The following is a 17,693-nucleotide window of genomic DNA, read 5'->3' as shown; positions in this document are numbered from 1 at the left end:
AATGTTTTGCCTGAGAGAGAAGACGGGGGAGAGTATTGTAGACCAGGAAGGAAGGCACAGAGGGGTTAATGAGACACACTGTGGTGCATTGTCTATATATTTTCACATTTGTCAAACCATCTAAAATAATCTACTCAGTTGATGCGGGGACAACCATAAAATTTTCTCTTGTACAATTTGGTAAATACAATACCATAGATTTATATAACTTTGCACATCAGTTATCTCATTTGTCTTCACAACTCTCCTCAGAAGGAGGGAGAAGGGACATTTGTATTCCTTTTCCGTACACAGAAATGGAAGGTCAGTGGTAAGTGATCTGACTGGATGGTAATGATAACGATCAGCTTCATACTGAGCATGAAGCCCAGCATTTTACATGGGCTTTCTCATGTAACCCTCAGGACACCTATCATTATCCCCATTTTACAGATGATAAACTGAGGCACAGAGCGGAGAAGTGACGTGGCCAAGGTCACACAGTTGGGAAGTGGCAACGCCAGGGTGTGAGTCAGGCAGTTGGACCCGGAGGCTCAGGCTTAACTTCTAGCCACCGCCCTTGAGGAAGGGGAGGCATCCAGTCCAGAACCCGGCTCGTTTTCCTCTGGGACTAGCGCTCTCTCCCCTCCAGCACTCTTTCCTTCTGCCTTTAAGCTCATACAGATGTCCTTGTTATATGTTCTTTCTCCCTTAGGAAGAGAAGAGGAGGCTAAAGGAAGAGATTGAAAGGCGACGGGCGGAAGCTGCTGAGAAACGTCAGAAGATGCCCGAAGACAGCTTATCAGATGACAAGAAGCCATTCAAGTGTTTCACTCCCAAAGGTTCATCTCTCAAGGTATTTCCTACAACCAGACAGCCTTCTTACAACACCTCTGTTATAAAGTGATGGAAACTTGATTTTGGCCCCTTACTTAGTTATTCATCGTTCAAAGCCTTTGCTTCATTTATCTTTTTGCTCCTTCTCTCAGCCTTTTTACTCTTCTCTTTGTAACGTGTAGGGAGGAGAGAAATAAAGTGGAGAGCTTTGTATCTGTTGTTCATTAGATGCTTTGGAATGCATTAAAGTGACATTCAGCGACTATCTCTAGATTTCACTGACCCATGCCTTCCAGATGCCTCATTGCTCCGAGCAGTTGAAAATAGAAACATTGAAAGTTTCTAAAGTGGGCAACTATGTTATAAAGGTTTGAGCTGCTTTTCATGCTAGCTGTTCACTTTTAATTTGTCATTATTAAAAGGGCAGCTGGAAATGGTACTGGTGACACCTGAAAGCTGTTGTCATGGGAGGAGATGCAGTGTAACTTGGGTAGGGTCCTTTGCCAGGATGAGTTTGGTCCCATCACTGGCTTTGAGGAGCACAGCTCCTAATTGATGGAGGACCGAAGTGCGGGCAGGAGAAAAGAGAATGAGCAGGAGGGAGCCCAATCAAGGACATGAGGGAAGGGTTGACATGCAGAGAAAAGAACAGTCTGGGTCCTTGTGTTCCTGGCTCATCAATAATCCGAGAAAGCCATGTTCTCTCTCTACTGTCCTTGAAATCCAACCCAAGCTAAATTTTCTTTGAACAATCTTGGTAACACGAAGAAAGTCATAGTCATCTAAGCTTCTAATTGCTATTCTTTTCGGGAGAAACTATAGCCCGTGTCCTTTTCTTCTTCAAATATCTCTTCTCTACTAAATTTTTCAATTTACTTACTTCTCTGGTGTTTCCCTCAACCAGACTCCTGGCTTCCCATTTCATCCAGTGTTCCTAGGAAGCCATTCATCTACTCCCTCTGATAGAGAGCCATGTGTGAGCAAAGTATTATGTTAAAAAGAAACAAAAAATTCCTGTATAACAGAGACATACTTTCAGAAACAAGCAGTCTCTTGCTTTTCTCCAGAGTATGTGCCTTGAGGAATTTGCCGTAGCTCTGGTTTTAAAGCTCAATTTCATATTCTGTGATTGAATTCCTACAGTTGTTGATACTCTTGGCCCGGCCACTTTTATAAGCGGTCGTAAGTTAAGATTGTAGAATGCCAGCGCAAGGGAAAACATTTGTATTTGACCTCAAAATATTATCAACTCGTGTATTTTGTTAAGTTCTCAGGACTCCTATTCCTTGTCTGGGAAACTCTGAACCTGGTTTCTCACAGTTAAATTTTGTTAGCGGTCAATGGTTTTTCTTACGTAAAACATGCACAGAACAAATTTTAAGTAAATTAAATTTAAAAATTGGGTTTTTATTGTTGTTATTTTCATATTTTGGTGGTGGAAGGGGTGTAGAGTAAGGAGAGAGCCAATTTTCTGAAAAGAACAGCGTGCTTTTTTTCCCTTGAGTAGTATCGAGACAACACTGCCACCTCTTGGTCTCCGAAGAACCAACTGCTCTCGTTAAAGTCCTTACACAGAGATTTGTTTAGTGTATAAATTCAGTACACATTGTTACACTATTTAGATGAAGTTAAGGATTTCCCAGTAGGAATGCACCAGTAAATGGATGGTGAGACCTGACAAAATGTGATAATGAAGTCAAGCTGTTTTCGATGTTGGAGATACAAAAGGAGATGTCAGAGTGTGAAAATCTCCATCATGTGAATTAATGGGATCGCCAAGGTTGGCCAGCTCGTCCCAGAGTCAGAAGGCTGCTGGCAGTGCTACAGAGAACAAGTCTCACCTCTGCTGCCCCTTCCTTGTGCTTCTGTCCTTCTGCTATGCGTTTCATTCCTTCATCCCCCTGCCGGGCATGTGTTCCCCAAATCTTCCTGCGTGGGTTTGCTCTGCCACAGATGTCCTGTCCCCTGTAACTTGTGCACTCCTACCCCCCACCCTCACTTCCGTAAACTCATTGATAAAACTGTAAACCAAACTATAAACTAAAAACCTCAGCTCCGAATCAAAACTACTGAAAAACTTCTCCACTGACCCCAGAAAGTCACTTCTCCCGAGACCACAGCATTTTCTTCTTATCCTTACTATGGTACCTATCATGGAGTGTAAAGTATTTTATTTGTATGTTCTACTAGTCTCCCCTACTAATTGTGTTCTCCTTAAAGAGTAGGACACTGTCTTATACATTGTTGAGTGTTCAACTTTGTAGAGTGAGTACTCAGTATGTATTAATTGGTTAGTTGTTTAGCGGACCAGCTGGCAAGGTTAAAGTAGGATGGATGGATGGATGGATGGATGGATAATATTAAAAGTGCCAATGCATTGCATGGTTTCAATGTATTTCACCTTATTCAATTGGGAACTTTTTCTCCAGAAGTGCACTTCTAAGTTATATTAAAATCAGAAAAATAAGATTTAAGACACTTTGCATCCCAAAAACTTAGGGCTACCGATAACACTTTTTTGCATAAAATTTTATTTTTAATGAGTTTGCTTTTATCATTGTGAGAAATCATTGGAAAGAATGAAATGCCCCCACTAACATCTATACAGATGGTATTCAACTGATATTAGGAGTGAAACATGTTTTCCAAAAAGCCTAATGGTGTTTATTTAAAAGTCCACGAGTCCCAGGACAGTCCAGGCCAGAAAGAGCCATTGACATCTCAGAATACTCTAGGGGACACTCAACCACACCAGCCTGGAGTAGCTGAAGTCTGGTAGATTCCTTGGCTGCCCTGAACAGGGCGGAAAATAGACCCCTCAGCACATGTGTGCCTTGGCACAGGCAGTCATATACAAAGGTTTTACTATGTGCTGATTTTGGTAGGTGATAAGTGACAGAGGCTTTCTCCCCTGGCATTGGGTATCATAAGGAGTCAACAGATACTTGCTGACTTACATAAAACATCTGATTTTAGTGATACAGTTTCATAAAATATAATGTTTGATTTAGTAGGTTTAGGTTCAGTTAAAGGAAATTCCTAGCTTTAAAAAGAAAAAGGATTGTATCGAAGACTACCATTTCACATATATCCATCAGTTTTTCTGGGTTTTTTTCTGTCATTCCCATTGGGCCAACAGGGGTTTCATGGGAGGCCTCAGCCCCGTGGAGCCATGCCCAGATCTCAGTCTACTCCCATCCACATCTTCCACATTCAAGGCAAATTAAATTCAGCAGTAGGCTTGACAGCTGTCAGCTAGAAAGCCAGGCTAAGAAGGAGGTGAGTAGTTCACAGTTCCTAGTTACCTTTCTTATTTGATCCTGCTACTCATTAAATATATAGTTAAAACACTGTGGGAAAATTTTGTTAATCAAATATTTATACTCACATAAATACGTCCTAAAGGGTAACAGCACGTGCTTTTGGAATAAATTGTTGTTATCTTGAAGTGTAATTATTTTGCCGCTGATTGACGTTTCAGAGGCATTTTTATTCCATTTTGTCTGGTCTTTAATTTGCCTCCAGAACTTTGTGTTTCTGCACACTTTCTCTATCTGCCATTGTCCCCTCCAGATCTCACTCTCAAATACCTCATAAAGTAGTTTTATTATTACTATTACCCTTACACACTCTGGTGCTTTTACTCACCAGCTGGCAAGGGCTGAGAAACACTGTTTATAAGCTGCAAATATTAACTGGGTTTTTTTTTCAACTCCTAGATAGAAGAGCGAGCAGAATTTTTGAATAAGTCTGTGCAGAAAAGGTAAATATGGTTGATTTGTTCCGTTGAGAATCATCAGCTGTTACATATATGGAAAGATTCTCTCTTGTATTTTTATATGTGTGTGTGTGTGTTTATTCACTTAACAGTGGTGTCAAGTCAACTCATCAAGCAGCAGTCGTCTCCAAGATTGACAGCAGACTGGAGCAGTACACCAGTGCAATTGAGGTGAGGTGGCCTCAGAGGCGTGGGCAGAAACAGACTCTGGATGGATGACCACAGAGGTTTAGGGCAGCAGTCAGGTCCAGGAACCACATTACTGCGGTAGAATATTAGTGATGCTTCATTATACTTTCAACTAGTTATAGAGAAGAGCAGTGATAAAGATAAATTGTAGAAGATTTTAAATAAATTATTATTTTCTCCTTTTAGCTGGAATACTCTTTAATGAAGCTATTACTCGTTTAACAAATGGGCTCACTGGTTTTGAACTATATTACTTGTATGTTCATAAGTGTATCTTCAATATCCTTAATTACTTTTAAAATGTGTTCCCACATGCAGTTTAAACAGTTACAACTGTGGTTAATCCTTTTTTTCTATAAAAACTTTTATTATCAAATAAAATTAGTAGTATGAATTAATATAAAGGTGATAGACCAAGTTTAATCATTATCAATTTCAAATTGATTGTTTTGTGCTTGAAAGACGATAGTTTTATGCTTCTTTCTGTTCCAACTCCCCCCCCCCAAAAAAAGGGGGTCTATACTATTTGGAAATAAAGTATATTTCCAAGTACTAAAGCACTTGGTACGGTGCCATTGATCGAGATGTGTTTTTTTCTCCTTTTGTAGTTTTAGTCAATGGTTTTTACCCTTCAGATGTGTATCAGAACACCTGCTATAAAGTAACTGCATCAGTTTGGTTTGATTTTTCTCCTTTCCTTTGTACTGCAGAGTGGAGATACCTGTAAAATAGTTCAGAAACAAATGTTAAGAGGGAATAAGAGAGAGGTCTGGATGATATGTCAAATGAATAATCAAGTCCTAACACTCAAGAGGTGATTTTTCACAAGATTAAGTGTCCAGAAAAATATAAGACAAATTGCAGATAGTTATTTTCTGTGGTTGAATTGATCAGACCTCTAATAGGATTAACGAAGCCGAGACTGTGGCTTTAGAGCTCACACGGCCCAGGGAGATTTGTTTATGTGCAGGCCACTGATGGTACGTACCACTCACCCTGGCGGACCACCCTGGCAGCACATGCCACAGGCCACAGAGCAGGACCACCCAATTCTGGGTATGCCCGTCACTGCTGCTGGAAACCTCTCTTGAATGCACACCTTTCATTTTTACATCTGTTCTTCCCTCCTTCTGGTATATTCTCCATACGGAGGTCTCTCGGTTTTTCAACATGTCCCTGTGTTCGGTCCTTTGTATATGCCCTTCCCTCTACATGGAACGGCATTGCTCCTTCTCTTCACCTCGCCACTTCCAGACCTTCTGTTGGATCTCGGTTTCAATGTCACTTCTTCAGAGGAGTCTTTGCTTCTCTAAACTAAGTATTATTCCTCTCAGGTATGCTCTCTGGGCATGCTTTACATAAAGCACTGCATTTATCTTCCATCGCACTCACCACAATGTGAAATAAATACTTGTATAACTAGTTACTGTCACTCTCCGCTATTAAAATGTTAAGTCCACTGTAGCGCACAGAGCAGACTGTCTTGAGTAGTTCTATATCCCCAGAGCCTAGCGCGGGGCCCTGCGCACATACAGGCACTTACCTGTTGAGGAAACGACGTGAAATACCACCTTCACAGTCAGGGGTGTCCCAGTAAAAAGCATCATTTCATTTTTGGAAGAACTTCTGATGTGGGTATTTTGGTATATTTGAGGGATATAGGTCATCGGAATGTAGTTTCACCCCAGAATTTTTGGTGAAGGTGAGATTTTTTTCATATCACAATGAATTTTAAATGATAATGTTGAGGGAGACAAGCTCACCGTAATTTTATGAGAACAAACTTATCAGCACCGCCTCTAAAAAGAATTTGCACATTTCAGGGAACAAAAACCACAAAACCTCTGAAGCCAGCAGCCTCGGATCTTCCCGTTCCTGCTGAAGGTGTCCGCAATATCAAGAGCATGTGGGAGAAAGGGAACGTGTTCTCATCCCCCGCTGTGTCAGGCACACCAAATAAGGTCAGTGTAGGATTTTGGTCTTTTAATTTTGGAGCCTGGATTTTTTTTTCCTTTTTTTTTTTTTTAAAGGAATCACAATAGTTTATCATAAAAGCAGTGAAGGTGTTGATTCTCTCAGAGACAATGTGTTCAGAAGGCTAGACTGTGCCCTATGCTCTGGCCACAGTATTCTAAATGAAGTGCCTGAAATTAATCAGCAACCCCTGGGTTGGGTGGGGGTTGGGTGAGGGGCAAGAAAACCAGATAACATCATCTTTAAATATCAAATTTAAGGTTTATTTTACTCAAAATATTAAAGATAAAGATCAATAATTGCTTAGTGTCACATAATGGTTATGTAAGGTAATACCTAATAGTATTTTGAGGTTATTTTGAAGTATTTTCCCCAAGTAAAGTTTATTTTTTTTTCTGTAATATTGGATTATTGACTTTGTAGGAGACTGCTGGCTTGAAGGTGGGGGTTTCCAGCCGCATCAATGAATGGCTAACTAAAACCCCAGATGGAAATAAGTCACCCGCTCCCAAACCTTCTGTAAGTAGCTCTGGGTTTTTCTGAAGTATTTGATCTCTCAGTTTCCAGCAGCAGAAGAAAACAAGGTATTGGTCTGTTTGCCTGGAAAAGGCGGTGCTCCTAGTCTTTGCTGTCACCCTGAATAGCAAACAAGGAGGGGCTCAGCTTTAGAGAGAAGGGTCCAGAGCAGCCGTACCCTAATTACCCAGAGGATACCAATCCCGAGGGACTGGAGCCCCAGTCCCCTCGACACCCTGAGTGCAGTAGCTAGCCAGAGCTTTAGCGGTTCACAAGTTACACTCTTAACTGCTCTATTTGTTTAGCTTCCATTCTAGAAAGCACAGTTAGGAATTTGAAAGTGAAAATGTCTAATTATCTTGGCCACTTCTCAGTCAAGAGCCCTCCCTAGACTCATTCCCAAAAGAATGTGTATGTTGGCTATTTTGAACCATATTTTCTAATTTGACTAATTTCTGTAACTTAACACAAAAATACAGTTATTGGGCAGTTGTCGAAATAATTGCTATAATTTTATTGTCAACACCTCCAAAGGAAAGCCATTAAAAAAAAACACACAGTAAAACTGGAAACTATAAAAACTGGTTATGAATGTTATTTTTGGAAATGTAACTTTTTTATTAAGTGAGGCTATCTTTTTATAAAAATGTTCTTTTACATTTTTCATTGAATGTCTGTGATAATTGCCTTGCATTTATCATTATAATCAAAACCCTTATTAAGCTCTCTACTGTATATTAGTGGGCTTTCTCGGTGAAGTTGCTTTTATACCTTTGTTGGTGCCCAAGGGAGCAGAGCCTCCATTGGTATAACCACTCCAAGCCAGAGGTAGAAGAAAAGCCTTCTAAATCATCGGCCTCTGCATTGTTGACCATTTAATTGCATCCACTGGCTCCATATTTAATCTCCAAAGTAGTCAGTAAAGTTTATCACTTTTCCAACTTAAAAAGAAAATAAGGAAGTATTCCCATACATTTCATGGGTACAACTCCTTGGAATCAGTTAATATTCAGCCTGAGACTTTTTGCGTTAGGGCTCACAGGAGGTGTAAAACTAATGTAAACCCAAGTTAAAATTGGAAAGTCTGTATATCAGGGCGGAAAAAATATTTCCCCATCCAAGTAGATATAGAAAGAGGGGCCTATAACTAGAGACAGTTTAGGCAAGGGATCATACCCAAAAGGTATATTCTCTTTAGTGCCTCAAATTTCCCCAGCACCAAAGGTGATATAAAGAGTAGGAATTACTTTTTTAACTGGTAACTTATGTAAGTTTTGTGTGTCCAGATAAGTGATTATTAACCTTTCTGAATTTTGGACCCTTTTGAAAACCTAATGAAATCTAAGGACCCTCTCCCCACAAACATGCATTTGATACAAATTCAGCAAGTTCATAGACCCACTGAAGGTCTCACACGATAGCAAGGCTAAAGAGAGAAAGGTATATGTTTTCCTCTTTGATGAGTATGGCCCATTGCTGGATGATATGGTTACTTTTTCACATTTACAGTATTGGCAATCTTGTTCATTTCTATACCATATTATACCCCTGTATTTGTCCCAGGACTTGACCCTTACTCTTTTAGCAGCACCTTAACTGGTAAGTTATCATCATCTGTGTTGTCCTAATGGGAGGGTTAAGAGATTTAACTTAGTTATTATTACAACAGGTATAATAACTGTGGAGGCTTCCACCCAAAAAGCCCATTTTCTGGTAGGACCAAAAGGTATTACAGGAAATTACAAAACATTGCCTGCCATTGGCCTTACCATTAGTAAGCAGTTTGCTAGACCATCTTCTGGAGGATGGAGATGAAAGGAAAGAAGAATGGAACAATTAGTATAGATTGTGGTGATCTATTTTTTCCCATGTCCCATTGGATTTGGTAGACTAGTGTGGCTTCCTGGATAAAGGTCAAATTGTAAGAAAGCAAATGTAATTGATGTTGTAAATAAAAGCTTGTTTGAATGTGCTTGATAAGCCGATTTAAGCTTCGTGCACATCCCAAGCGTAGTACACCCAGCGCCATGTCGAAGTCTGAATAAGCAACATGGCAGTCTCTTTGGGAGAGGACATGACTTGGAGCTCAGGAAGGGCAAGAGGGCAACTCATAGACACTATGGACCTGCAGAAAAGAGATGAAATTTCTGAAATGCAGAAAGGGCTGGGAGGATCCTGCAGATGCATGAAACTTGTCAGGAAAAGGTTAAGTCTGGGAAGGCAGCTTAGAAAGACAGGTCAAGCAAAGATCTCGTCCAGGTCTTGTCCGGGCGGGGCGTCTCACACTGGTGGCCTGCAGCTAAGATCTGTGTAGTTTGGGGACGTTGTGCTTTATTTCCCTTTTTAAAATTGTAATTTGAACACATTTTTGAGTATAGAGGCATACACTCTTGAATTTGTTGATTCCCTCTTTTTCTTTTCTTTTCTATTAAGTTTTTTACACCAGGCCTCTTTGGGCATTTATGTTTCTAGCCTGGCCCTTCGTGGCAGGCATCTAAGTTTGACACCCCTGGGACTCAGCCTGAGCCCAGGATGTCAGAGGATTACCTAAAGACAACAGAAAATGGAAGGCCCCCAAAGGTACCTTCTGATTTGGGATCAGAGGTGATTTATCCTCAGCTCCTTGTTTATATTTCTTGGTATACATGGGTGGAGGGGAAAGCCTGGGTTTGTTTTGGCAAATGTGTGGCATGTGGCCACTAAGGAAAAAAGCAGAGGAAAATGCTTTCGCCAAAATGGTCCTCACCCAGTGAAACCTCAAGGAAAGGAGCAATCCACAGGATTAGTTGTTGTAAAATTCCCTGAAGAGGAAAACCACCCTCAACCATGGGTTACATAATAATTTTCATATATGCTAAAAATTAAATGTGTTCAAAGTAGTTTGTCAAATCTGTATTTTTTAGGGTCCCTGAAAATTTACTTATTCAGAATTAAACACTGATCTGTACCTAATTCTTTACTGGGACATCTGCTGTTTGTGGGCAGAATTTATAGGATTTCGGTGTAACTTTGTAACTGGAATTCAGTTCAGAGTATGTCTGCTTTATCTGGTTTGACTGTTCTTTGTGTCTAACCTACATGTTATGTACAGCAATTTAAGAGCTAATTTGTCTTTCTTTTTGTTTAAAAAAAAACACCCAACAATGTCTTTCTCAGCTGAATTCTCTTCTTCATTCTCTGATCTCTGGTTGATTGGAAACCTGCTTCTCCTGCCTTCATTTCTCCCTCTTCTTCTGGAGTGGGTCTTTCTCTAAAATGTAGTCTGGTCAGGTAATTCCATTTATATTTCCCCTTTGATTTAAAATGCCTGCTTACTACTTGTATGTTAATAGTTTCTTAAGATGGACTCTTTAAACTCTGTAAGTGCTCTCAAAAGATTAATAGGCAGGATTTAAGGGAAATAACAATTCACTTTCTTCAGGAAAAGAACATTCATGTGAAAGAATAATAATTGTTTTATATGAATCAAATGAATAAAGTAATAATAGCCACTTTCCAGAGCTTCCATTAGTATGTTCCTAATTATAGTTTCCCAAATTTTGAAACAGTCTTCCAGACAATTTGGCAGCTTCTACCTACATTGGCAAATGTAGTGGAATTCTTCAAAAACAACGTGATTTGTTGCTTACTGGTTCCAAGTTAAATAGGTGTAACTGTCTAATAGAATATCAGGAATCCATGCCACAAAGGAAATCCAGAAACTCAGTAAGACTAAGGTAAATCTGAAATGCTTCACGTGGTACCATTTAACCAGTGCATTTTCAGTGTCAAATTTTCAATAGTATCTATCAAAAATATGTCCATTTAGACCAGTGTCTGTGGATAAATGCAATCGTTATTAGCTTTGCCTTCCTAATGAGAAAAGGTTTTGCCAAAATAAACATTACTGTTTCAGTAAAACACATTTATTTTCGACAGACCACCTTTGCCAAGTACTAATATAAGCAAATGCTGGAAGAAAAGTAAATGGAAACAGAAATTTGGATCCTTATCCAAACCAGATTAATTCTGAGGTAGTAAATAACAAATCAAAGCTATGTAACTGTTACCGATCGTTACTTCGTGCTTTCTTCCCAAGATTTCCACATGCTCTCACACATGTCATCAACTCTCTTACGGGTACAACTTGTGGTAAATCTTTCCTTTTGTGGGGCTAGGCTCTACTGATACCCTTCTGAATTACCCACTTGCTCCTCAGGAAACACGTGATTTTCGTCTGAGGAAAGTGCAGTTAGAGAAGTGTGTCAGCTTGAGCTGCCCAGAGGCAGACCAGACCCTAAGACAGTAATTCGAGTGCAAGTAGTTTACTTGGGAGGCGAAGACACTACAGGAAGTGAGTCAGGGAAAAGAAGTTAGCCAGTAATGCTATTTAGCAAGTCACCACATGGGCTATTAAAACTTAATCCCACTGAGGCAGCCCTGGAAACCACCATAAAACACATGCTTCACAGTTATCCCACCTGAGGTGTGAGTGAGCCTGAGAAACACTCTTGCACCAAATCTCATCGGTGAGTGATTGAGGACTTCTCCTGGGGGTGTAAACTCTCTGAACTTCCAGCCTGCCTCCTGGGTGCGCAGAGTGGGCATCTGTAGCCAGAGAAGGACCTCAAGCAAAGAAGTGGAGTGTTGGCGTTTGGAAGTCAGGCTGGTCTGCATTGAAGTCCTAAGGGTATAGGGGAGACACCGGAATGCTGAAAGAAAGTTAATCTGCAAGAGGTGAAATGCTTATCCAACCCCCGAAAGAATTAACGCTAACATATATTCTATTTGCTTCTAAGAGCAAATGGAAAGTTAAAAATAGGCTACATTATTTTAAATATGCTTATATTCCAGTTCTACTGATCAATAAACAGGAAGGCCTTGGTGGAGGACAGGAACTACCTGCTGCATAATTCCAGCCCATTCTCATATCAGAACACAGATCAAGGTCTATATAAAAACAAACAGTGGCTAAATGATCCTTTTGATCCCATCCATTTCGAATCATCAGGATAAAGTGTATTAAATAAGAAATTGATTCAAACAAACAACAGAAGTGGTGGTTTATTTAGGCCTGGCCAGAAAATATAAATGGCCACTTATCAACTTCTTCTGCTTTTTCTTCATTAGGATTTGAGGCCAGGAGACGTATCTGGCAAGCGGAACCTCTGGGAAAAGCAATCTGTGGACAAGGTCACTTCTCCCACTAAGGTAATCTACTGGGAAGATTTGCTTTTCATAGGTTCTTTTCCTGCTGTATCCTGCGGCATGATGTCCCAGGGTCAAATGAGAAATATCACTGATCCACAGAGCCTTGTCTAGGTAACCATCAGCTTCTCAAAACTTATATATGATACAGTGAGAGCTAAAGTTCACAGAGCCTTCAGAACTGTAGGCTTGTCAGTCATACAACATAAATAGTCCAGACCCATGGAGTGGTTCTCAGTAAGACATTCTAGAAGCGCCATAGTGGTAGGAGTGTTAACAACAGAGGTCATATGGTATAAGCGAGCTCTATACTACCTTACATGGTCTAGGCTTGGGACTGCAGCCATTTGAAGGTCACCTAGGGAAAAACATCTGTCTCCCTGAGTGGCACCAAAACTGCTTTCTGGAACCATTACATTGCCAGCAGCCTAGGACCCAAGGTTGCTATGGCAAAAAATTAAAATAATATTTAAAAGTCAGGCAAAACTTGCTACCCTATGAAAACTAATGACTAAGAATGCTTGGATTTGTCTTTTTTTGGTCTTCTGGTCAACGGGTATGCTCATTCTTCATAAAGGAGGCTCTAGACAATACCTAAATGATACTCTGAAAATAGGACTCCGTTGTCCAAGGAGCTAATTCAACTTCTAATTGTAGCCCTTCTATTTCAAGCAAGCCCAGTCTTCTCCTTTAATAGAGGGAAAATTGAAAAGAGAGAAATCAGAGAGCAACCATAAGCAGGATTAGAACAGTCTGCTTATTTAGAAGCACTTTTCAAGCAACCCCGGGACTGGGGAACACCTCAGAGGCAACCAGAGGATCTCTACAGGTCCCTGAAGTGAGAGAGTCACTTCCGCTTTCCTACCTCTACTTGCTCCCAAGTCTGGCACAGCTGCCTAATGTGCTGTTCTGTCTCTCGATTAGTTACTGATTGCTCTTTCATTCCAACAAAGTCCACTGGCCCAGTCTCTCTATTTAAGGTGATTTCTAAATAACTTTTCTAACTCATTGCTAAATATATTAAAAGTACCTAGTAATAATGACCACCACTACAAACCACTATGTCCGCTCTATGCAAGGAACTGTTCTACCTTCTTAAGCTACATTATCTCCTTTGGCCCTCCAACCACGCTGTGAAGTGGGTCTTATTATTACCCCTGTTTAGAGCTGAGGAAAACAAAACACAGAGAGATGAACTTTCCCAAAGCCATGCAACAAATAAGTTAGCAAAGCCTGCATCAAAACTCAGGCTATCTGGTCTGGGCCTGCATTCTTAACCACTGTGCATGCTGCTTTCTTTTGAGGATTGCCTAGTTAGCAGAAAATATAAAGCTTTAAAGTTCCTTGCACAATTTTCTCCTGGTGGAGGGGCGTAGGGGAATTGTTTATTAGCTTCTTTCTAAAGACAAAGAATGAACTTTTGTTGGCCTAAGCCATCATGGCCCCTCCAGCATCTGTCTCCGACCTCTTGGAAATGGCAGTCAAAGGTGTATATAGTCTGCTTTCTGAGTAGAGGGTGCCAGCTGTCCGTGGCCCATCAGCATGAGTTCCATGGAGCCTCTCCGGATAACATTCCTCTGAGCCAGGGTTCTGGGAAGTGGAGTACAGAATGGTAACACTCAAGAGAACACCACTCACGTTCAACACAATGTGAATGGTACTCCTTGGAACTGTGCAGTGTGGTGGTACAAGGTGGGAAAGTGACAGGGTGAGTCTTCACACATACCACCCCCTCGTCCTCAGTCTGTACCACGAAACTCTCTGAATAATAATAATAATAATAATAATAATAATAATAATAATAATATAAGCATGAGGCCCAGAGCTGAGTTTATGAGGTAGGTGGCTCCTTTGCTCCAAAATGTCAGACTCACTACATGTCCTGCGGTCATTCCTTTGAGGTGGAAGTACACATTTGAAAATGCGGATTCACAACACTAGTATTTGTGAATACATCAGCAAGGATTTTTAGCAGCTAGTTGAAAAAAGAAATGTACAAATAAGAGTGTGGGCCAGATAAGTTTCAAGGGTCAGGGTGTAAGAATAGGAGGGAAGAAATAAAAAATAAGAGAAAACTAAAGATAAGCACGTTCCACTTCTCCATTGTCCTTTATGTGGCCGAGACGGAGCCATTTACCACGTGTGCCTGTTCCAGAAAGCACACTACAGATTCCTGGCCCTTCAAGTGGAGTTTTCTAAAAACAAAAACAAAAACAAAAAAAAGCTCCTTTACAAAGAATGCCATAGGCAAGGCTAAAGACCAAGACAGGGAAGGGGGAATATAAAGAAGAAAGAAAGAGGGAAGTAAAAAAATCAACAGAAGAGGGTAGACTAGAAGACGAGGAGCATATTTGAATAGAATACCAACAATAATCCTCCCTTTCATAAATATTCCTGCCCTATTTCAATTATTTTTTTCTTCTTCTGACACAAAGCATCTGGCTGAAACGCCACGGCCTGCAGATTTAAAGCTGTCTTCTCTTAGCAGGTTTGAGAAAGTTCAAGAAAGACCCAAAGTAGCCGCTCAAGATGCTGGACCAGCTCAGTTGAAGAGGGCGCATTTGCTCTGTTTTATATTTATGTTGATTTACTAAATTGAGTTCATTTCCTCTTGTTTTATTTTTCATTATCCCAGTAAACCCATGTATATTATTACTATATTTAATAATCACAGTCTAGAGATGTTCATGGTAAAAGTACTGCCCTGGCACAGGAGCCTGTTTCTAAAGAAACCCATGCTGTGAAATAGAGACTTTCCTACTGATCATCACAACTCTGTGTCTGAACAGTGACACCAGCCACCCCGGAAGTCAACAAAAGGAGCTTCAAGTTGAAAATTGCCTGAGGAATGTGTGCAGTGTCCAGAAAAACAAACCCTCATGGTTTGGTTTTGGGTTTTTCTATTTTAAATACAGAAGTCATGTTGTTTTCTGCACTTTAGCATAAAGCATGGAAGAAATTATCTTACTAGGCAATTGTAACACTTTCTGAAATTTACCCATTTCAGATTTGAGATACTACAATAATGATTTTCTTTAAAAAAAAATAAGATGTACTGTTAAGGTATTACTTTTTTCATGCTGATGAATATCTAAATTGGATTATGATGTTAGCTGACATTGGTACTGATTCTTTAGGTTGGTTGCTTTGTGGATTTCTTTGGTAGTGATAGCGAACCACATTTTAGATGACCTGATCATGTACGTATGTGCATACACGTATACAAACACACTAATGGTAGGAAGCTTTTCTTATGTGCTAGACTATTATATTTAGCAATATGTCCTTGTAACTAGCCAATATCACAGCTTTTTAAAAATTAAAAATCACAATATTATATTAATATTTCATATTTGCCAATAGATACATGGCAGAATAGGTATTGATATGTTTCCAATGCCCAATAACCTGTAAGACGAAAAGAGAGATTAGAAGTGTCAAAATTTGTTGACATTTTCTATAAAACATAGTATTTAGTTTATAATTAAAAAACAATCTTGAAGTCCAGTGTGAATTGTCCTAAATCTACCATCTGGGTCAAACTCAAAGCTTGCTCAGAACTCTATTGTATTCTTAAAATCGAGTCTACAGTAGGTTGGCTTAGATAATAAATGAGGTCTCTTCCTTCTCTAAAATTTGAAGACAAGAATTTTTGCCACAAAACTGTACAGATTGGAATTCCACGTGTGGGTATACTAAGACCAACTTTGGCTAATGTCTGGAAGCAGGGAAGAAAAGTGAGCAAAAGCCAGTATTTAGGAGTCATGACAGTATTTCCATTCTTAATAGACTGAAACATCTTTTAAATTAAACTTTTCTACTTTTATTAGTCATTGGTACTTTAAGTTAATAACATGTTGAATTTTCAAAAAATATGTGTAACTTTTATTAGTTTTACCTTTTTCCCCAAGAGTGTATCAACTTGTCATTTTTACATTTTGCACATACAACCTAGATATCACATCTTATTTTAGCTTATAAGTGTTCATCTATTCTCCACAATAGATGAGAAGAGTACTCCAGTGTCTTGGCAATATGTTCTAGCATGGAAATATACATGTAGTGTAATTCTATAAACTTATACCTCATTTGACTTAACCAAAATTGTCTTAGTCTCAATTCCTACCACATTGAGGGAGCCTCTCAAATGACTCTTTTCTAATCTACAGTATTGCCCTGGAAGAGGGCTAGCCAGGGCAAGGCTGGCGTGAGGAGTGACCACTGCCTTCCAAAGTCTATTCTCCTCATGAATCAGTAAAGAGTTGTTGAGTCCTCTAGCTTCAGCACACCTGGGCCAAAGGAAGGAAAGCCACCAAGATTGCACAGGTCATCCGCCCATGACAGAGTAGACATGAGTCTATGATAAAAGGAACTCGAATTCACATGCCGTGCCTGATTTTAGCATTGACTCCCATAACTGGAGTGAAATGGATCAAAGTTTGAATTAAGGCCCATGGTGAAGTCACATTGCTTTGTTGTACTTTTGAATAAGAGCTTCTCCTGATCACTATTATATATTTTTTTCCTAGAAAATCTAAAGTTGAGAAGAGAATATATCGATCCTGACTTTTATTCCAATATTGGATGGAATAAGTTTTAGGGTAGAATTTTGTTCAGTTTGGATTTAATCTTTTGAAAAATAAATTCCTTGTTTTCTTGTTTGATTACAATTCTCTTTGTTATCGTTAAGAGGTAAGACTGCAAGGTGACTAGCATGTTCTGTGAATCTGCCATTCCTTAAAATTTTATAAACACTTGATATTTTTCACTGATAATTGATCGCTGCAATAAATATATATTGTCAAAATGCATCCACAATAAATGGAATTCCTCCAAATGTCTCTGCCTTGCTTATTTTTATGCACCGTATTGATTACCAATAAGAGTTATACCTGTTTTAATAAAGATGGTGGCATAGCAAAAAATCTATATTTCAGATTGAGTCTTGGTTTTACTCTTTAAAAAAGGAAAAGCCATTTCATATTTTTAAAATTATTTTTATTACACGCAATTTTCTAATAAAATAGTGAAAATTGCTCTGATATGGACAACTGATCAAACATGTATGGAAAAAGTTGAAAGAGGGATTAAAAAAAATTCTCCTTCCAAAAAAAATTATCATATCTTCCTCCATACTCCCTCTCATTCCTTATCTTGTCACACACCACCCCTCTTGCTCCTAAAATAGGAGTACTGTTTTCCCAAAGGTAGCATCTTTTATAGTAGAAGTGGC

General features: G+C 39.5%; 1 protein-coding gene across 4 annotated transcripts in view; it reads left to right on the top strand.

Moving 5' to 3' along the window:
• The window catches only part of CALD1 (caldesmon 1), a 177,992-nt gene extending 160,695 nt beyond the window's left edge, over positions 1 to 17,297 (top strand). For all 4 annotated transcript variants that reach the window (XM_040643976.1, XM_040643975.1, XM_040643978.1 and 1 more), the window contains 7 exons: positions 695 to 835; positions 4,536 to 4,579; positions 4,687 to 4,765; positions 6,607 to 6,744; positions 7,181 to 7,276; positions 12,383 to 12,463; positions 14,949 to 17,297. In XM_040643976.1, the coding sequence (XP_040499910.1) occupies positions 695 to 835; positions 4,536 to 4,579; positions 4,687 to 4,765; positions 6,607 to 6,744; positions 7,181 to 7,276; positions 12,383 to 12,463; positions 14,949 to 14,954 (585 nt within the window). In that variant the 3' untranslated portion in view covers positions 14,955 to 17,297. The remainder of the gene's footprint in view (positions 1 to 694; positions 836 to 4,535; positions 4,580 to 4,686; positions 4,766 to 6,606; positions 6,745 to 7,180; positions 7,277 to 12,382; positions 12,464 to 14,948) is intronic.
• The last annotated feature ends 396 nt before the right edge of the window (positions 17,298 to 17,693 follow it).

This window comes from Ursus maritimus, unplaced genomic scaffold (assembly GCF_017311325.1).
Source record: "Ursus maritimus isolate PB19 unplaced genomic scaffold, ASM1731132v1 scaffold_3, whole genome shotgun sequence".
NCBI lineage: Eukaryota > Metazoa > Chordata > Mammalia > Carnivora > Ursidae > Ursus > Ursus maritimus.
This window is presented reverse-complemented; position numbering and strand designations above follow the sequence as displayed.